Below are 19,767 nucleotides of genomic sequence, written 5' to 3' on the forward strand. Positions count from 1 at the left end.
ATGTTTCTGACTCTGCTTGTTTATTCCCAGCATTATTGAAACAACGGTGTTAGCCTAAGGATTAGTAAGTGCTTGGAAAACAGCTGTCATTATATATTGCTGCTCTTTATGTTTTCAGAATGTTTTCCAAATTCTTTACTATCTTTTTTGACATTTGGTTAAGTTTCTGTATATTCTCATTGGTCAGAATTTTACATATCCTGCTGCATATACATGCACAGATATCCGCAGGGACACATGCACCCACATGTATCTGTGACTACAGCGTTTCCCTTTAACGCTCCTGTCAATGCTCCGTTCCCCACGCCAGGGATGGATCACAGATCCTGGCAACATAATGGCACAATTTACTCGATATGGACCTCAGTTTGCTGTTGGAAAAGTTTTAGTATCTACCAGTTTACGCCTACCCCTGTAACACCTTTTCAGAAGCAGAGCTGATCAGCCACAGGTGAAGACCGGATCAAATTCCTTTAGAAGCCCAGCCTGCAGCATAGCAGAAGTCATCAAAGTTTTGAACAAAGATCCTTATCCAAGTTCCACTGAATCCTGTAGAAAGATTGCCTCCATTTCTAAAAAGATTTAAAGCAGGCCTCATTTGGGGTTTAAATACTTGCATATGTTTGAGATTTTATTCAGGGAAAGGCCAGTCTTTTGTTTTCAAAGGTGAAGTTTTGCCACAAAGATTATTCCCTTCAAGGGAAGTTTTGTCCATGTAACTAGGGTGAAATACTGTACTTCGCAACAAAACTAGAATTATAAAACCAGAATTATACTCTGCCTGAGTGCAGAAAACAACAGCTGGAAATAAAGCTGTAGGGAATCTGCAGTAAACACCAAGAACAGCCAGCCCAGAGGAACAAGCAGTCACTAGAAGCTGTATTCTATCCTAATTACTAGTCAAACTTCAGAAAAAGGAGATATTTTAGTCAGCATCTATAAAGATTTTATTTGAATGAAAAGCAGAATATCTGGTTTTGAATCTGAGCACAAGAGTCAAGAACGGACATCTCTGTTTTCACAGGCAGTAACTTTTACAGAAGTCAATGATGCTGTACTACAAGATGAGGATGTTGCCCCCAGTCCATTTCCAAAGAGGTTGGAAGTCTACTACTTTTGAATGAATTTCCTCTTGCCCATAAATTTCATGTAATATCACTGTTCATTAAAATGTTGTCATGTCTACGATACATGACATGAGATCAGAATAAAAAATAGCTAAAACTGTACCTAGCGTATTTCAGCTTTCAGACTGTAGCAATGTCTCCCAAGCAGAGACGTTATCTTCCAAAGTTACTTTTAAAGTGCAAGACAGACAGTCATAAAGGAAATAGAAATAAAAACCTATAGATATTTTGATGCAATAATATGTGGCATACGTACATATTTCCTGAAGTTTGCTCTTGGGCAACAATGACAAAAACACATTAAAAAAAAATAAGGAAGTTTTGGTAGCGAAAGACAATTCTATAGGTGATGTCTTGCTCATTTCTTTCATTAAAACATGACAAAAAAAGCTGCTGCTGGTACAAACAAATTTCTTGGCATGCTCTGGATTGTTAGCCCAAAGCACAAATTTTCTTGAGATTAACATTAAAGTTTTGTCACTCAGTTCACAGAGAAAGTTTATTACATATCATTTGTCTGAAAAATTAACACAGACTTCAAAAAAAAGACCATTAACTGTCTTTTCATTCATGACACTGGGGTATATGTAGGACCATGTCACTGTGCTGTGACAGTCGAGACCTGTATGATTATAATAACCGTAGTTGACCTCTGCTGGATGCTAGAAGAAACCGGGCATCTCACCTCGGAGCCCAGTAGGGTCAGGTGTGCGAGGCCCCTCGAAGGCGGTGGTGGCTAGGTAAAGGGCTACCTTTTTATCAACTGTATCCTTACGGGGACAGGGTTGTGCATTCGGCAAAAGTAAGTACATTTAAAGGATTCTCTATCACAGATAACCAGGTAATTAAATGAACTACTTCTGTCAGTACTCAAGCAGGCAAATAATTTCCATTAAAGTCAAGGTCGATTCTCCCATGAGGAAAGGATACATAGAGATGATAGGCTATTAAGGTACTGATCTGCAAATGCAGCCACCCAAGATGGATTAGACTCATGGCTTAGGATGATCCACCGGTGGAGTGTGTGACAAGAGAAAGCACCTAAAAGAGAGGGCCATCACCTACTCGAAGAGAACAGCAAGAGGGGAATCAGCACAGTGTCTCTCACCACATTCACACAGCAACCTTTGCTGACAAACTGAAGAAAGGAGATGGTGAAGACTTCCACAGAGAGGAGAGGAAAGAAAAAAGAAAAAAGAAAAAGAGAGAGATTTCTCCCTGGAGTGGGCTGTATTCTCTCTATATAAAGATAACGCAATTTATGTGGTCCCTCCTCAGTCACATTAAATGCAGCTTGATGTGATGTGATAGTCATTAAAAATAAAAGGTCTTTCTTCTGTCTTCGCTGTTTAATTACAGTGCTGTTGCTGTTTAGTTGCTTTTTCAAAAAGGCAGCGGTTGAATGTTGTAGTGTGGCAGCTTCTCATGAACAAATCGACATAGTACCAAATAAAGAGAACCGAGAGGAACAATGCAACTCTATGAGACATCTCTTTTGCTGCAAAAAGTATAGTATGAAAGGACTGTTCTCCAACTCTGTTAGGTTTGTATCTTCTGATAGTAGATCCTTACTACTGCAGTCAATGCAAAAGTCCCTTGGGTCAGTCTGCATATATCAACCCCCCATAAAGTGTTTAGATGTGTAACCATGTCACTGACAGCTTCGGAATCAATCCTGGAACACATACAAATGATAAAAATCTTGTGTTGGATTTTATTTTAGCTGGAGTTGGACTAAATCCTCAAAAATATTAACATCTGCATCACACCTTTTCTGCATTTTGTTTTACACTAGTTTTAATCAAATGTTCCGTGCGTTTCTGCGTATTGTTAACTCCGTAAGGGCACCACTTTGTTTCTTTTTAATATCAGACTTATTGGAAAACTGCCATATATTTTTTCACATGATTGTGTTGCCTTGACTTCTTGACTGCATTTACGCAGCACAGTAGTAAAGGCTCTCGTCACACATATTGGTGTAAATTTTGCTCTTTAAACCTGTGCAGGTTAAAAAATAACAACAGAAAAGAGCAAAAAACCTTACTTACTTCGCAAGTTCTGTACTGGGAAAGTGCCGCTGCTACCAGAAGCGGGCAGGGAGCATTTCTGGCAGATGCACTCTTTGCCATTAAAAGTCACCCTGTCGCCTGCGGGAAAAGGCAACCTGCAACAGAGGAAACAAAAGCCCACAGGTCACACTCCCACGTCTTTATTGAAATGAAATATCGTTCCCATAAAGGAACCAGTTATTATTCTGGTTTCTTTTTTTCTACTCGCTCAGTTCTCATTCACCATTTTTCAGTCGTACTGGAGGCTAAAGTATCGAAGGGACATATCAAACAGGATATTGCAAATGTAGATGTTAAAGTGACACAGGAAAATAAACTAAAGGTACAAAATTACACTTAATGCTCATGTCAAAATCTTTCTGTTTCCAAGAAATGTCATGTCAGTAATGGTGGATCATGAACGGGATCAATTAATTACAATGAAATTGGAATTACAGGGAATAATAAGTACAGGCAAATTTAATTGCTTTTACATTGTTAGAATGCTGCATGAGTGCATGACTTCTCTTAATTAAAAAGCCTTTTGAAAATACAACTGTGATCAGGACTTGATCCTCCTAGCTGTGATCATATCAAAGTCCTTCTCTTAATCTATTTGCTCAGAAAACAAATGTCTGTGAACGCTTGTAGGAGAAAATATATCCCAGTTATAAAAATGAAAGCATCTACATTAGTTGCTTGTTCTACTCAACGGCTCTCCTTACACTTCATTAAATCCTTCCTTTTTATCAACTTCTCTAAAACAGAAAGCTTTTCCCCATGAGCTTTGCTGTCCAGGCACAGAAACTGCTGAGGTTTTTTCTCTTTCTGAAAAGACCAGATGGACAAATCACTTTATAATGCAGCAAAGGATGGTGAGGATTTAGAAACACATTTCACTCCACCCAAAGCTCGTGTCAAAATAAATCCCAAGCAAGCTATCAAAATATGGCTTAAGCGGGGCACAAACATAATGCAGGCCTTCTGCCTTGTGAATTCCAGCTGACCGGATTATTTCATTAGTGTTTCATTAAAACTGCATGACATTCCACCCAAAATGTTATCAAATCATGCTAAATGAGAGGTTATCTTTTATATAAAAACTGCCTAGATACTTCTTGCTAAGCATATACATTATTTTGCTCCCTAAACCAGCTTTAGGGTGGCTTATGCTACATTCATGGTCTATCCCAAAAGTTGCTAAAGAAAATTACTTAAAAACAGAACAGAAGTAATGTTGTTCAGTGTTCTTCAATACTGGCACTAAAATCTATTTTAAACCAGCTAAATGGTTTTAAAACACTTCAACAGTGTTATCCATTTTTGGACCATAGGCAATACTTCAAAAATTATGAGGACACATGTAGTTCAAACACTATTTTGTCTTTGGAAATCTGATAGTGAATTCTGCTTTTCACCATTTTTTTTCTTCACTAGTGACACAATACTCTGAATACTTGTTTGCTGCTTACTTACCTAAATTTAAGCTAAGGAAAAAAAATATTCTTTGGAAATAGCCTTAAAGTTGTCTTGCTCTTTGCCACAACTAAATGCTCCATGGGTGCTTCCAGCACAAACAGGCCCGAACTCTATGAGCATGGATCCAGGAGGCTTAAAAGTCCACCCGTTTTGGAGAGGATTTTCTAGCACGAATTTCACCAAATAACCTGATACTGCACCCAGAAGCGCTGCCACTAGCGTAGCCACTGGGATGCCACGGAGCCGCGCTGCTCGCGCGGGAACGCCTCTGCCCTGGCTTTCAGCAGCCCAGCACAGCAAACACCAGTGTTATGCAGAAAGGAAAAAACGTCTCTTTGCAGGTGGTAACTGGTACTCGCAACGGGTTTTTATGCTGCTTCAAGTCACAGAGCCTACCAGTATATGGAATAATAAACGGGTTTCATGAACATGCATTCATTAGCGTAAAAACTACTAAATATGACATACTTTTACATAGATAATGAAAATTGATGACTAATTAGCAAAAACTGCCTCAACAGAGTGATATAATTCAAATGTCGTCCTAGTTTTCTACTGTCAATGTGAAAGACATTATTTGATCATGTTTTCATTTTAACAAAATATTGTAAAATCAAGTCTAGAATTCAGCAGCATGGATCCACCTAGAAAAGCACAAGCCAAACAACTTTAACACCTCCAGAACTGAGACGAGAACCGGTAACCGAGCTCCTCCATGTTTTTAGGAAGATACCCTGCCTTGACTTACAGATACTCATAGATTTATGATGACCCCCGATAATCTGCTCCAAATTATGCCCACAAAAAAACAGTCACCTGCTCCCTAGATACAATCATGCAACTATGCCACCACACTGCTACCTTGAAACCTTTCGTTCTTGCATGCGGTTGCCTTTCCCTGGGCAGTTCAGAGTTTGCCATGCTCGTTATGGGGAATGGGGCTGGAAATCAGCTAGCTACCCAAATTGGCTGTCTCCTGAGATGTGTGAGCAAAAGGGCAGGTTTTTTCTCAATTAATAATGCCAGAAATACTAAAATGCTGGAAGCCATGAATAATTAACTGCATTGACCGGGAGTACGGCGCATTATAGTATTTATTATATTAGGATGAGTAGTGAGAGGGAAAGTTATATATTTTGTTGACTTAATAATTTTGTTAAAAAAATCCAAATGAACTCTTGAACGGGTAAGTCCATCTGAAACAGCTGCAGCAAACATCAAACTAAATACAAGTAGGTACAGATTGCTTTGACTTAGCTTGACTATGTTATCCATTAGGTAATTTGAAAAAATTTATATAGTTAAAAGTAGGAGAAGAGAGGAATAAGGTAACTGACCTCCTATGGCACACATACAGAGACAGATAGATGACACCTACAAAATACGCAGATGTTCCCAGGCAGCGTAACATCTGCAGGGCCTGATTTTGGGGTGAGGAAGCTGAGGCAGTGCTTTAATATCTCACAAACATATCTTATTTGGTTTATTTTCTGAAAGTTTAATGATCACTGTGCCCTTTCATTAAGGAAGGAGGGGGCAATAATTTCACTTCTCTATTAAGTTTTCCATGTCTGCAAAACACTTCTTGTTCTAGAGAAACAGGGAAGTTCTCCTTGGAAGTTTTCAGCATGGTCCAGGCTCCAAAACGCCTAATTAAGTCTTGGCACATGCTTCACTATCTCATTGATTGGGAATCCAAAACTCATACACAATGCATTTGCCAGTATTTCTGCAACATTTGACTTATCTCTTTCACAAGCAGCCGGGTTCATGGATTTTGAAGCCAGCAAGAGTGAAGGCACAACAGAAGGTGGTAACAGTCAATTAACAAGGTTTCACTTTCTGAGCTCTTTAACTTGTGAGCAGGATTATATATAGCATTGCAGGTTAAGAACCAGAGTATCTGCCTTTGAATATAATGACATCTCACAACTTGTTACCCCCTGAACATTGCTAGATGCTACTCATTCTTTTAAAAATATTCAGTGTGATCTTCACAGTTCTATTTTTAAGATGAAAATTAATAGTATGTTTAAAGCAGCTCTCTGAAATGACTTGTAGGGTTTTAATACACCTTTATGATTTATCTACCTGTGAATTTTGTTTTATCCACCTTCTTGGAATATTTGTAAACCCAGCAACAATACAGGAGCTGACCAGCAAAATTATATTCTAAAACATCAAATGACCATCAACCTAGTTCACTGTAACTGTAGGCTGACATGGAAAGGTCTGGTCTTGGTCTCATCCTTCTCTGCACCATGCATCAGCTCATGCAGCTGTGGGCAGGTCATTCAAGCTTTCTGGGTCAAAAGAAAATGTAAATTTTCTTCAGAGAAGAGGGACGGCCTTCTGTTCTTTAAGTTGCTGAACTGCCTCTGTGGCTGAACAGTCAGCTCAATTTGGTATAAGAAAAATGAACAGAAACATACAGTTAGGGATGTGGGGAGGGGAGAAGTATTAATTTCAGTGGCAGCCTGCGGCTAGACTGGGTCAGGTGCAACATCAAACTGTAACCTGAAGACCTTAATGATCAAATTCTGATCTAAATTGCATGTTGTACAATCAAATCCCTCAAGGCTGGTCCACAGGGCAGAATTTGACCCAGGATGTTACACCTGACTTAAGACAAGGTAGAAGTTTCTTGCTATCTGCTCTGCACAAGAAATTCAGCACAGGCAAATGCAAAGTGCCGCACCTGGGGAGGAAGAACCCGTGCTGCAGTACAGGCTGGGGGCCGACTGGCTGGAAGCAGCTTTGCCGAAAAAGATCTAGGGGTTCTGGTGGACAGCAAGTCGAACATGAGTCAGCAGCGTGCCCTCGTGGTAGAGAAGGCCAGGCACATCCTAGATTGTACTGGCAAGAGTATAGCCAGCAGGTCCAGGCAGGTGACCCTTCCCTCTACTCGTCACTGGAGAGACTGCATCTGGAGCAGTGCATCCAGTTTTGTCTCCCCACTACAAGGCAGACACTGCCGTGCTGGAGGGAGTCTAGTGGAGGGCTGCCCAGAGCTGCGGCTGCAGCGCTGGATGCACGTGGAGAGGCTGAGCGAGCTCCATTCATGCAATCACGAGAAGGCTCAGGGAGATCTTATTGCTGCCTACAGCTATGTCTACAGTGGTGTGCCTGTGTGTGTGTGAAGATGGAGCCACGCTCTCTTCAGAGGTACCAAGTGGAAGGACAAGAGGCAACAGACACAAGCTGCGACACGGGAAATTTCAACTTGATATAAGGAAAAAAAATTACCACGAGGGCATTCGAACAGTGAAACAGGGTGCCCAGAGAGTTTGTGGAATCTCCATCCTTGGAGATATTTAAATTTCTCTGAGCAAGGCCCTCAGCAATGTGCTCTAACTGGACCTGCTTTGAGCCAGGGTTTGGACAAGATGACCTCCAGAGATCCTTTCTGTCGTACACAAGTTCACAATTATAGATTTGCTCTGTGCTTAAACTTCAAGAGCAAGATAGTAAGACTGCTTTGTTCAGAAAGCAACAGATATTGATAAATGTGTTTACTTTAAAAGACAAAATGCCAAGAAGAATGCCCAATCCAATTTCAAAATTTCTGCCTCAACATCCGGATGAAGAAGCCCGCTTAATGAGATTCTCTAAGAAGTATCCAGCACTGTTTAAGTGGGAGCCAAATGCTTTCAAAAGTCAGCAGTAAAGGAAAGTGAGCAATTAAAAAGGTTTAGCACATAAGAAAAGTCTGACATAACTGCTGCTTCCCAGAATAACTGAATTTTAACTTCTAATTTTCTGTATTGCCCTAATTTCTTAAGATATGCCCATACAAAAGCCTTCAGGTTTCTTTCTAGAAATAGCAGGGTTACACACATGTCTAAAACCATCATTTTTTTTCACACAGTTTTCAGTTTTCTGAGTTTATATATTCAACTGCTTAATTACCTTCTTGAAGATAAAAGAAATAAAAGTGGATTCAGAGAAGATGTAGATCTGGATTCAGCACAAAAATGCTTGATGAATATGTAACTGTCTCTTGCCCCTCCACACACCAAACTTTATTCACCTCTACATGGCACATGTTTAACTTCTATCAATGTACTTCTTCAAGAAAGAACTTCCTAAATTCTGGTAAAATATAGAACTTGGATTTCCAAATCCTATAAAACAAACGTGAACTTGTTTGGTTATTAACCTGGAACACATATGCTAATTTATCGCTCAGCTAATCAAGAACCAACTCATTCTTCTCTTTTCATTGTTTATGTCACAAAATGCTCTACCTTTCCATTCTTTAGTTATAAGAATATTGACATTAGAGGAAAAGTGATTATATACTTTTCTCCAACTGGGTGAATAAACACCTCCTCACTCTTCAGTAGTTATATTAACCCATAAAACCAAACCACAGACTTTTGATAACCTGTGCACACATAGCACGTCAATACCACTGAAATCCAATGTAAACTAGAGTTTACGCATAGTGCAGCCTTGTATAGACCGTCTGCCCTACATGAGCCTCACATTATTGCTTAATACATTTATGTAACTCTTATTATCATGCTAAGACTTCTCATGAAAATGCCAATGTAAAAAAGGCAAAGTATTTTTACCATCATAGGTATGATTTCCCATTGCTTTTTGGCAGATTCTGTTTGCTGGCCTTTCACATCCAGCATAAGGTATTTTTTGTGAGCCATACGGTCCTGTCTCTGATGGACACATAAGAATTGTGTGAACAGTTTTACTAAAACTCAACTTCTATTGATACAGATAGCCTTACTTTTGATACAGATAGCCTTACTTTTTTTCCCTCTTTCCCCCTCCCTTTTACAAACACCGGGCCCTTTCAGAGGAAACGTCTTTGGAAGTCCTCTGTAGGACATAAGCCCTTCCAATTAATCAAACTGTAAGAAAAAGACTGCTTACCCTTTTCCTGGGAATTCAAAGTAAGCAGCTCATCTGCAACATTTTTGAATCTACTGTGCTATTCTTCTATTCATCCCAAGTTTCAGACAGTATCATCACGAAACACAATGGGGGAGAACAGTCACATCAGGCTATAAACAGCACTGGGGGAAGGAGCGCATAAGCCCTCCATCTTTTTGCCAGCAGAGCAAACATGCAATTAAAAATCTTACTTTGTTTAATTAAGAGCCAACTGGTCAATGCAAGATATAGAGACACAATCATACAGGAAGGACACTGTGTTATGGCATAATTTTAATAATCAGTCTTTTACATCTGAAATGAATGCTACCTCATTTTTTTCACTCTTTGAACTGTGGCAGCCCGTGGCAATAGTGTCCGAGCCCCAAGGCATGCCTCAGGGAAGAGCTGGGTTACTGCTGTGCCGCGTTTCTCACAGAGGAGGTCAGCAGCTTCTCAGCACAGTGCCGAGGGCAACAGGGAGGACAGCTCTACTCTGCGCTGTTGAGTCATGGGGCATTCAAAAGCAGTGATATCGGCAGCCCCAGAAAAGGAACGTGGCCTGCGTTACTGGCTTTTCCCCACTGCGCTAGCTAGCTGTATGCATATTAGACTCTCTCACTGATTTTACCATCTGAAGTAATGTACACTTCCCACCTGTTTCTATTCAAATCTTCTCTTCTCTGAAGATGAGAAAAAAAGGAGTTGCAACTGCCACTGGTTTACTATTCAATGCAAGAACAGTTTAGAAGTGTTACTTCAGCAGCTAGGAAAATGTGGATTATAAAAGTGCTCATTTAAAGTGCTTAAAAATCCTGCAATATTCTGAAGACCCTTTTCCCGAGTGCAAAGTGCCCCCTGTTGCCAATGTACTCTTTTTCTCTGAAGATGGTAAGAGCCTTTCTTCATTTCCATTAGTGCAGGATCAGTCCTAATGGTAATCACTTTTCAAGTTCATAATAAAAGTCAGACTTCTAACAGAGAGCCCACATTAAAGTCCAGTTTTATAAGGCAATGCCAGATGCACTTGGCAATGCCAGCTGCCTAATACAGTATGCTTTTGGTCAACGATTTAAGGTTCCTTCCCATACATAAAAAAAGAGGACACAAATGGTACTCCTGACTCTTCCCTCCAAAGAAAATGCCAAGGTAGAGTGCTTTACCATTCTATCCCACAAATTAACTGGCTCTATTTCTAGGCTTTTTTGTTTGTTTTTAACAAAAAATAAGCTTTTTCTGCTAACCCACATGTATTTACAGTCTATCTACCTCATTTTCGCTGAGGATATCACTCAGAATAAAACAAATGCTGATGATGTTTGGATAGGACACTCTTTCCCATAAGAAATATAAATTATGCTTGGCTTGCAAAGACTGGGGTAGTTGAAGCAATGCTGATTTAAAGCAGTTCTTCTGTTGAGCGACCCCATAAGCCAGTGTTACAAACCCCCAGGAGACACAGATTGAATCTTGTTAGCCAGCTGGACATTAGTTGGCTCTGATGAAAACTTTCCTTTTCTAAGGAAAGCAATGGAAGCAAGTTTGTGTCTTTCTGCCGAAGTTTTGGGCAGCAGCAACTACAAACTTCATTAATAGAATGGCTTTTAATGCAGCCATTTGCTATTACACAGGAAAGATAAGGAACCTCACTGAATATTTTTATGCAAAATATTGTTGCATTGACAACTTCAATTTTAAAAGCGTAACCCAGCTTTAGCATGTCTTTGTTACACATAATTATTTGCAGCATATTCTAGTGCGGATTTGCACTGTACTGCAACTGAGGCTTGCCTTGTTAGGTAACTGAGCAGTTTAATCATATGGAAACTTGTTCTGAACTCCCAGGGAAATGAGTCAAATTGTACCAGAATGCTCCAAACTATCAGCTAAAGAACTGGCTAAATACAGCAATAGGTTATATACAAACTGAAACCTAAATTAGGTACCAAGTTGCTAAATAGAGCAACACAAAGGTAAATAATGGACTCTGCGCTAAATCCTAATGGAGCAGCTGAAGATGTGAGTACATTTAGTGGGAAAACAGTAACAATGAGTTTTCATTTTTCTCTTAATTGCTGATTAAGACTTCACAAAAGGCACTAGTGATAAGAAAAGCAGAAGGAACTAACTGTGCCCTTTTGCAGAAGAGCCTGTAAGGGGACAGGCTGCAGGGCCAGAGCCTGTGTCATCAGCATTTACTTTGTGAGCTTCCCAGTTAGCCATTTAAGTCATTCTATCTCCCGTTTAAAAATAAAGAAAAGTTTTTAGGCCTCTTTGTTATCTTTACTCTTCATGTTTGCTTACAGTATCCAAAAGGAAAAATCTCCTATTAAACAAGGGAAAACTTGGACAGGCAGGATTCAATAACACAATGATTTTTTAGTCTTAGAGGATTCCCCTTAGCACGGCTATTTAATTATTTCTGCAATTGCTACACCTCTTCTACACAAAGATAAAAGCGGCAGAAATCCTGTCAGGAGCCAAAGCCGTTCTGGAACATGAAGTCCTGTTTTTGTATCGGCACAGGAGTACGGCTGAGCTCATAAGCCCCACGAGCGGGGTTATTAGGTTCGGCATGCTGCCGCACGGATACGGATGGGTTTGGACTGTGCTGTTCCCTGGCCGTGGCACCGGCGGACACAGCAGCCAGAGCTGGTGCTAGCTCCGTGCGCCAGTGCCGCATCCCTGCACAGCGATGCAGCCTATCTGCTCCCTTCCAACGTGCGGTTACTTTTCTTCTACTGCTAAACCTTCAAGTTCAGCCAGAAAGATAATTGCAGCTTTTCCATTTACTGCAAACTGTTCCCGTAACAGTGTATTTCCTGAACGTCTGGTGTACTTAGAGGTTCTTCCTAAAGCCTTAAACATCCTTGTTCGTTTGTTTGTTCGTTCACTTCCACAGCAGCGGACGAAGATACAGTTCAGATGAACATCAACCATTTTTACTTCAAAGTCTGCAAATGTTGCCAGCAACACTGAGACTCAGCTTTGCTCATACACACATAAAAAAAATCCCACTGAACTCCATCAGGTTGCTCAGAGGTGAAAATTTTGTATGCTGTTTTGACTTGCCACCTCCACAGCACTTGTGACATTTGGCGAAATCCAACACATACGTAAGTGTTTATGAGACCGGGACCTCTCTGTCCTTCAATTTAAATGATTACTGCAGTTTCTGGGAAGCAGCACAGTGATATTTCAGATTAGGTCTGTCTGTATGGTATCCACTCAGCTGTCTGAACACTCTGCCGCTGGCATTTGCAGTCTTTGTAATTTCAGTGGACAAAATACAAAATAGCAGAATAAGACAACATTTGCGTTTGGGGCAAAACTGTCTGACTGTGGAGGCAATGACAGTTTCTCAAGTACCTTAAAAACTGAAGCATAAGATATCATAAGACAGAGAAAAAAACTGAAAAAATTGACATACTGAGAATATCCAATTAAAAAAAAATCGGTAGTTTTTAAGGAATAGATAATAGAAAACAGATTTTTTTTTCATATATGTGCTAGGAGTTTGAATGTCTGGCATTGGTCTTTTCTTTCAAAATCTATTTTTTAAATGAAATACAACTCCATGTAAAAAACCTACCTGCAAACAGCACACACAAAACAGTCTGGGTGGTAGGTTTTGCCGAGTGCTGAGACCACCTCTCCCTCAATGAATTCATCACAACTGAAGCACCGTGTGCCATAGAGTCTCTGATAGTCCAAAGTACAGATGTAGTCTCCCTGTCTCACAAAAAATCCTCCTTGAGCCAGGTCACATCCACAAGCTGCAGGAAGAGAAAAGGCAGACTCAGAAGGCTGAAAGAAGGAAACCATCTCTGTAACAATGATTTTTTCCACTGCAATCAATACAGTTCTTAGTGTAATAATCAAGCACTTTGATTTAAGGGCTTATGATCACAGAACAGTTGCCTATCTGAAAAACGCTGCTTTTACAGTAAAATACATCGTGATGAACTATGTACAGTAACAGTCTGAATTCATTCCATATAACCTCAGTGCAGAGGCTGTTAGTACAGAATTAACTCCTTGGAAATTGAGTGCAAGGTTAGTACATACAATACACCTAATTATATTTAATAGGTTAAAGGAACCTTATAAAGGATATAAACCTCCAAAATCTAAAGCAGTAATGTTATAAAGAAATGTCTCCTCCAGATTACTTTACAATTGCCCGATATTCCTCCTGGGCACAACAGTGGTTAAAATACTGCTCTGCCTAAACACTAGTTCTGATGCACACAGGAACTGCTGTAAACTTCAGTGACAGTTTACAAGTTGTCTTTTTTTTTTTTTTTTTAATAGCTCCTATGTTTACTCGATAAGCATAACACACCAAGCACAAATCAGAAGGATCTCCAGAACCATCTGCTCCTGGCAAAAGCAGAGTTTTCAATCCTATCTGTCACTTCATATTTTTAAGGTTACATCTGTAGGAAAGGGTTAAAGATGATTAACAAGGGGCTTGTGAGATGTCCACTGCACCAGGCATGGAGCTGGATGGTATTTTAAGATTATAAAAGGGGGAAGGAAGCCAACAGTGTGGCCGAAGTTGTACAGCAGTAGACAGATACAGATTATCCTTGTCCATATTGATTAGGAACTTTCAGACTTGATCAGATTTATAAGAAGGACTGAAATTCAAAATGGCAATTACAATATAATGACTATTATTTTATTCTAAGTTGCATCATCATACTTGTCACTATGTCCTTCTACTCCTGGACTTGTGTCCAGGAAGTACCTCCAGCAGCAAACAGTGCTTACAGTCAAACGAGACTGAAATGCAGGGTAAAACAGATGAACATGACAAGTGGGTACTCTCTCTGCTGCTGGATGCAGAAGAAAAGCAGAAAAGTGCTCATAAAATTTGTGTTACATGAACAAAAGCACTGCAGAGCAGTTTAGTGCCTTGGAGCCAAAATCACAAAGGTACTTAGATGTCTAAAATTCAAGAGTGAGATTTCTGCTTAGGTACCTGAAAGACCACAGGCACTTGGGTTTTTAAAAGTAAAGCCTCCCTAAGCCTGTTTGTAATTCCAAAATCAGTCATCTCATGAGAAATGAGTCCAGCAGACATGCTCAAAGCACAAAATGACGCATACAGCACAAACATCCTTATAAAGCACAGGATCCTGCCGAAACCACAATCAAAGAGGAAGAATCACGTGCGTTCTCTATCAACTTTCTTAATAGCCAGAGAGCACCGTGTGGCCTCAAAGACTTCTTTAAACCCTGAGGCGGCACTTAAATCCCTATCCCTTCTCCCTTGATCCCTTGAGATGCCCCTAACCACTAAATGACAAAAAAAAAAAAAAAAAAAAAAAAAAAAAAAGGCCGAAACTGTGTCAGTGTATGGCAAAGAACTGAAGAACCAGGACATTGATTAACCTTTCTTTCTTACAGGCCAAAATAATTCCAATTACGTTGCTTTCTCATGGAAAACATTGGTTAGATGATTTTTCTTGTAATACATTGCTCATATGCCTTAACTCATAGGCTTAAGATATTTACATTAACTTTTTTCTTTCTCAACATTAAATAAAATGCTCACTTTAATTTGTAGCAAGGGTATGCTTTTTGAACATGCTCTTCAAAAATACAGTTAGGTATGTATTGCTGTGACAGAAACCCAAGTCAACTACGGATTTAAGGTGAGAATGAGCTGCTTGTTGAGCTGATATTAATGATGGCCAAAGCAGTTGTAAAATGCATCATGTTGTGTTTAAACTTGCAGAGTGGATCAAAGAAGGGAAAGTTGATGGACCTAACTGGGGTTTTGGAGCAAGTAGGGAGGGATTACTTCCCTACAGAATATCTCTTTATGCCAGTAGTGGCAAAAATTATTACAGCACAAGTGAAGAAAGCCATCAAGAACCACTTTGGGCAAAATTAAAATATAAAAGTCATGCTTATTATATGCATCAAAACTGTGAAGTCAAGAATACAGTATAAAAAGACATGCTCTGACAAAAGGTACGAAGTCAGATTTTATACATAATTATACAGAATGAACAGTGGCGTAACCGTTCAGCTACTTAGAGAACGAAGTGGATGTCAGAAACGGTCCAGAAAGCTTTAATAGCCCGTTACGTTCCCTCTGAGCTGCTCTGCAGCTCTTTCCCCTCGCCCCAGCTGCCGAAAGGGGCTTGCCTTATTGTATATTATCCAAAAGCTGTTTGCATAAAAACACCTAATCCTGGCTTCTTAGGAGACACTTCAGTGAAACTTTTCTCCTAAAGAGAGGCAGATAAACAAGATATTTAGGCTTCTCAATGAGAAACAAATGCTCAGCTTGCCATAATCTAATCAAGTCCCTCTTCGCATTGCCAACACTTCAGCTTCCCTGCACACAAAGAACAGGCAAATTCAATAAGGGGGAATGTGAATTGCTCCATAAAGCATTCGCAAACACGAGCAGAGGACACGCTCATTTGAATAGCAGATTTAAGGTTAGTGCTTATTTTCTACACAAGCTGTGCTAATACCTGTTACTGTATTTTTCAATTAAAATTAACTGATTCAGCCTGACAGTCCTAAGAGGTCCACTGCAAATGAACTGCATGCAGAAGTAATAGGTTCTTACAGCCTCTTTTGTTACACACTACACCAGGGTGACGATCTTGCAGGAAGTGAAGTGGACCATGAGAAGGTGAAAAGCAAATTAACAGCATACTTGCTCCACAATATAGTCAGTGATGTTATTCCTGAAAAAAGCTATTATAAGATATCTCACTTTCTAGATAAACAAGGTGTTGTAACTCTTATCTAGTCACAGTTCTAGAGCAATAGATACAATAGTTAAGAAAAATTCACAGGATAAGATTATAAGCAGGACAAATGGCCAAGGGAAAGGTGACAGTGGTTTCTGATGAAGGAGGAAGTACAGGCTCAAAGAAGGTACTAGTGCAGCAAGACTAAGGCAAACTCCAAATAGGAACAATGTTCTTGCCAGAAAAAAGCAGAACGAGGCCAATGAAGTGAGTTAATGACCCCAAATCCACAGGCATTATCAGTGTAGAGGGGGATCAGAAGAGTAAGGAGAGCTGGATACCTCGAGAAGGGAGGTACTTAAAGACACAAGGTGAAAGGTCTTACACGTAAGCACAAACAATAAAAAATGCCATTCTGAGTGGCAGAAGGAAAGAAAGACTTGTCAATATTGGCTATCACGGAACACTGGAAGTCATCAATGTTTTGAAGGATGCACCGGGCAAAGTAGGTCCCGCAGAGCTAGGCAGTAATGACAGTACACCTGGTGGGACCTCACTGAGCAGACAGTGCCTAACTTGTGCGGTCATTTTCACAGAAGATTAATTCAAGCCAGAGCAGGTGTGAAGGGCTGTCAGGATGACATAAAGAACGAAAGCCTGTTTTAAGAAACAAGCAGACCTTGGCTTGCTTAGTCTAACAGAAAAAGCCCTGGAGAACTGCCTGATCTCTGGAGGTACATCAGAGGTTTAAATAGAGCTAGTTAAGGAGAGGTAGAGCTATCTAAACCCAGAGAGTGCCCTCACAGGAACAAGTGAGGAAAACCTGGCCATGAATAAATGAGCACTGGAAATCATCGCAAGGTTTCTAATCATCACAGGAAACAGTTTTTTGGAACAACATCCCAGTAAGAATTAAAAAAGATGGAAAAAACACCCTCAGCTATAGGTTTGGAATGAAGTCTGAGCAATATCCAAAATGGATTATAAGATATGTTTAAAACATTATCTTAAAAACATTCTGTTTTTTAAAGGATAACGACAGAACTCCCACAGAACCATAAAAAAACTTCAAGCATGAGATAAGCTTGGATGTAATTAGAGCTAAAACTTTTTTTTTGATTTCTGGGGGTTTGATACCTTAAACCCAATATTGTTCATAAAATATAAAGGTTTTAAAATATAAATATCAACATTTTAAAATACAATTCTTCTGTTCAACGCTTCTGTTTAATTAAGCAGATGCTTCTGTCACCTCCATAAAATCTGCACTTAATATACATTATGGTAATAAAAACACCCAAACACTTTTACTCAACTGCTGTCTGATAACACATGACTTTTCAAGTCCTTGAATTCTATGGTTACAACTGAAAGTGCATGAGAAATAAGGAAAGAGGCTCTTTCTTTTTTCATTGATGATACTACTTTCTGTGTAATACAGTAGTAGAAATAAACAGACACATAAATTGGTATAGTACAAATTCATTTGGAACCAATTAGGTCTCTACTAAATTGATTTGTTACTAGTGGCCAACATACTTATTCCTCTTACGAGATTTGATAACCTCTTCCGCTCAGCGAGACAATTAAATCTCCTGATGTACATCAATGTGACTACTGATGTGGTTTGGTACAACATTTTTATGGCAGAGGATGATAATTTTTTTGAATATTTCTGTTATAAAGCCAGCTGCTTTTATACCGCTACAATCATAGCTTGCAAAGATTTGAGTTAAAGCAATTTTAAATGTGCCATATTAAAGAAAAATATTTTTTTCACTATTGCTTTTAAATGAAAACAGGTTTTTGATGCAAAAATGTTGGGTACATTGTAAGATACTTCTCTGACAAAAGCTGGGGTGATAACTTTTCAAACAGGCTTAGCCACCCACCACACACGTTTTTATCTGGTGTAATGGTATCACTGCTAATGCAGGTTTTAAGCATCTTAGTATCCCAATTGGTTTTAAAATCAGTTGTATTAAATCTTGTTGCCACATTTGGCTCCTTAATCTTGTCAGTGGTAACTGGCTCTTCTAGAGTTTCCTCCAAACTGATAAGCCATAAGCAAAACTCCTATGGAAAAAGTCCACTACTGTTTCTTTGGCGCAGAAGGCAGAGCAGGGTAGGCTGCTGGCCTTCCCTCCGCCTTTTACTTCAGCATATCTCCATAATAGAGACCACATGTGTGACTTTATTTGAGGTGCTACCCTCTTCAAAGTCTTTATATTTACTCATGAATGAAGACAAATCTAGCTCATGAGCGGATCTGAGGCACAGGACAGACTCTCTGCGGCTATGCCCTCCCCTTCACCCACTGACTTCGCAGTGTGGAGGAAGTAGCAGCTTTTCCTATAATCCACGTTTTCCCTAGTTTCCCATATTCCCGTAACGCAAACACGTCTCCCCTGCTGCTCAGCACAGCACGCTCTAACCAGCCTCCTCCGCCAGCCTGCCTCCCACGCCGTCGGCACTGGCAGCCACCACCGACCCGTCAACCCTCGCGTGGTCCTTCACTCTGGACCATTCGATATGACCGAACTCGATGCCGAGCTGACCAGAGGACAGGGCTTCCAGCCAGGCTCTGGCTTGAACATTAAAAGCAGTCCGAATGAAAAGCTGAGACGAGTAGCTCTGGGAACAGAGCCGCGAGCCCTCTCTCCCGACAGACGCCGGCCTCGTTGCCTGCGGCTTTGGCGCACGGAGAGACCCTGCGCCACTGGGACGATCCTGCCCTGCGACCCGAGAGAAGAAAACAGGGACGGAAACCTGAAGGAACTGGAGGGAGCACGCTGGAAAGTAACTACCAGATGTTACCCCCGTAGGACAGGAAATCAGCGTTATGCCACAGATCCACTCCTACCCAACACTTGTCATCCAAAACGGGTATCTGGAGGAAGGGATATTTAAAACCTGGACGTGGTTTCCAAATACCACTGAAGTTCATCTTAGTGAAACATTAAAAGCATCGCACAGGAGAACAGAGACAGGAACACCGAGCAGCTAAGCTGATTGCCTTGATATCACCCTGTACGCCAAAGCAACGTCCCATGCTGAACCAGCTCTTAGCGATTAAGTAGTGAATACGCAAGTGTTGACTGCTGTTATGGTTTTGGCAGCAAGCTATCTAGTGCTTGGAAGTGATGTGGGACTTGAGATGGCAGATATCTGCACCGTATCTCAAGAGCCTCAGGGTGGCTTCTCTGATAACTCAGTAGCTGCACTCATGAATATGCTTTTTCAGTTACCTGACAGCAGAGTATCTCATATAGATCTGAGGGGCTCCTCTACCTAATTAGAAAAAGGCATCTTTTTCTCCCAGGCTGGTATCTGTAACAGCTCCTGGAGAACTGTCATTTGACGCTGTGTGATTTTACAGTCAACATAACTCTGTAATTCTTTATGAATAATACCATCGCATAAGGCCTACAACCCATAAAAATAACTAGCAGCAATTGTTAATTAAAAATTTAAGTTAAACTCAAAAACAACTGCATT

General features: G+C 40.2%; 1 protein-coding gene across 11 annotated transcripts in view; it reads right to left on the reverse strand.

Moving 5' to 3' along the window:
* Positions 1-19,767, reverse strand: part of ABLIM2 (actin binding LIM protein family member 2) — a 144,984-nt gene that overhangs the window by 77,972 nt on the left and 47,245 nt on the right. For all 11 annotated transcript variants that reach the window (XM_026121983.2, XM_064511481.1, XM_026121991.2 and 8 more), the window contains exons 3-4: positions 13,140-13,323; positions 3,176-3,291 (exon numbers count right to left, since the gene is read on the reverse strand). In XM_026121983.2, the coding sequence (XP_025977768.1) occupies positions 3,176-3,291; positions 13,140-13,323 (300 nt within the window). The remainder of the gene's footprint in view (positions 1-3,175; positions 3,292-13,139; positions 13,324-19,767) is intronic.

The sequence above is a fragment of the Dromaius novaehollandiae genome, chromosome 4 (assembly GCF_036370855.1).
Source record: "Dromaius novaehollandiae isolate bDroNov1 chromosome 4, bDroNov1.hap1, whole genome shotgun sequence".
Classification (NCBI taxonomy): Eukaryota; Metazoa; Chordata; class Aves; order Casuariiformes; family Dromaiidae; genus Dromaius; species Dromaius novaehollandiae.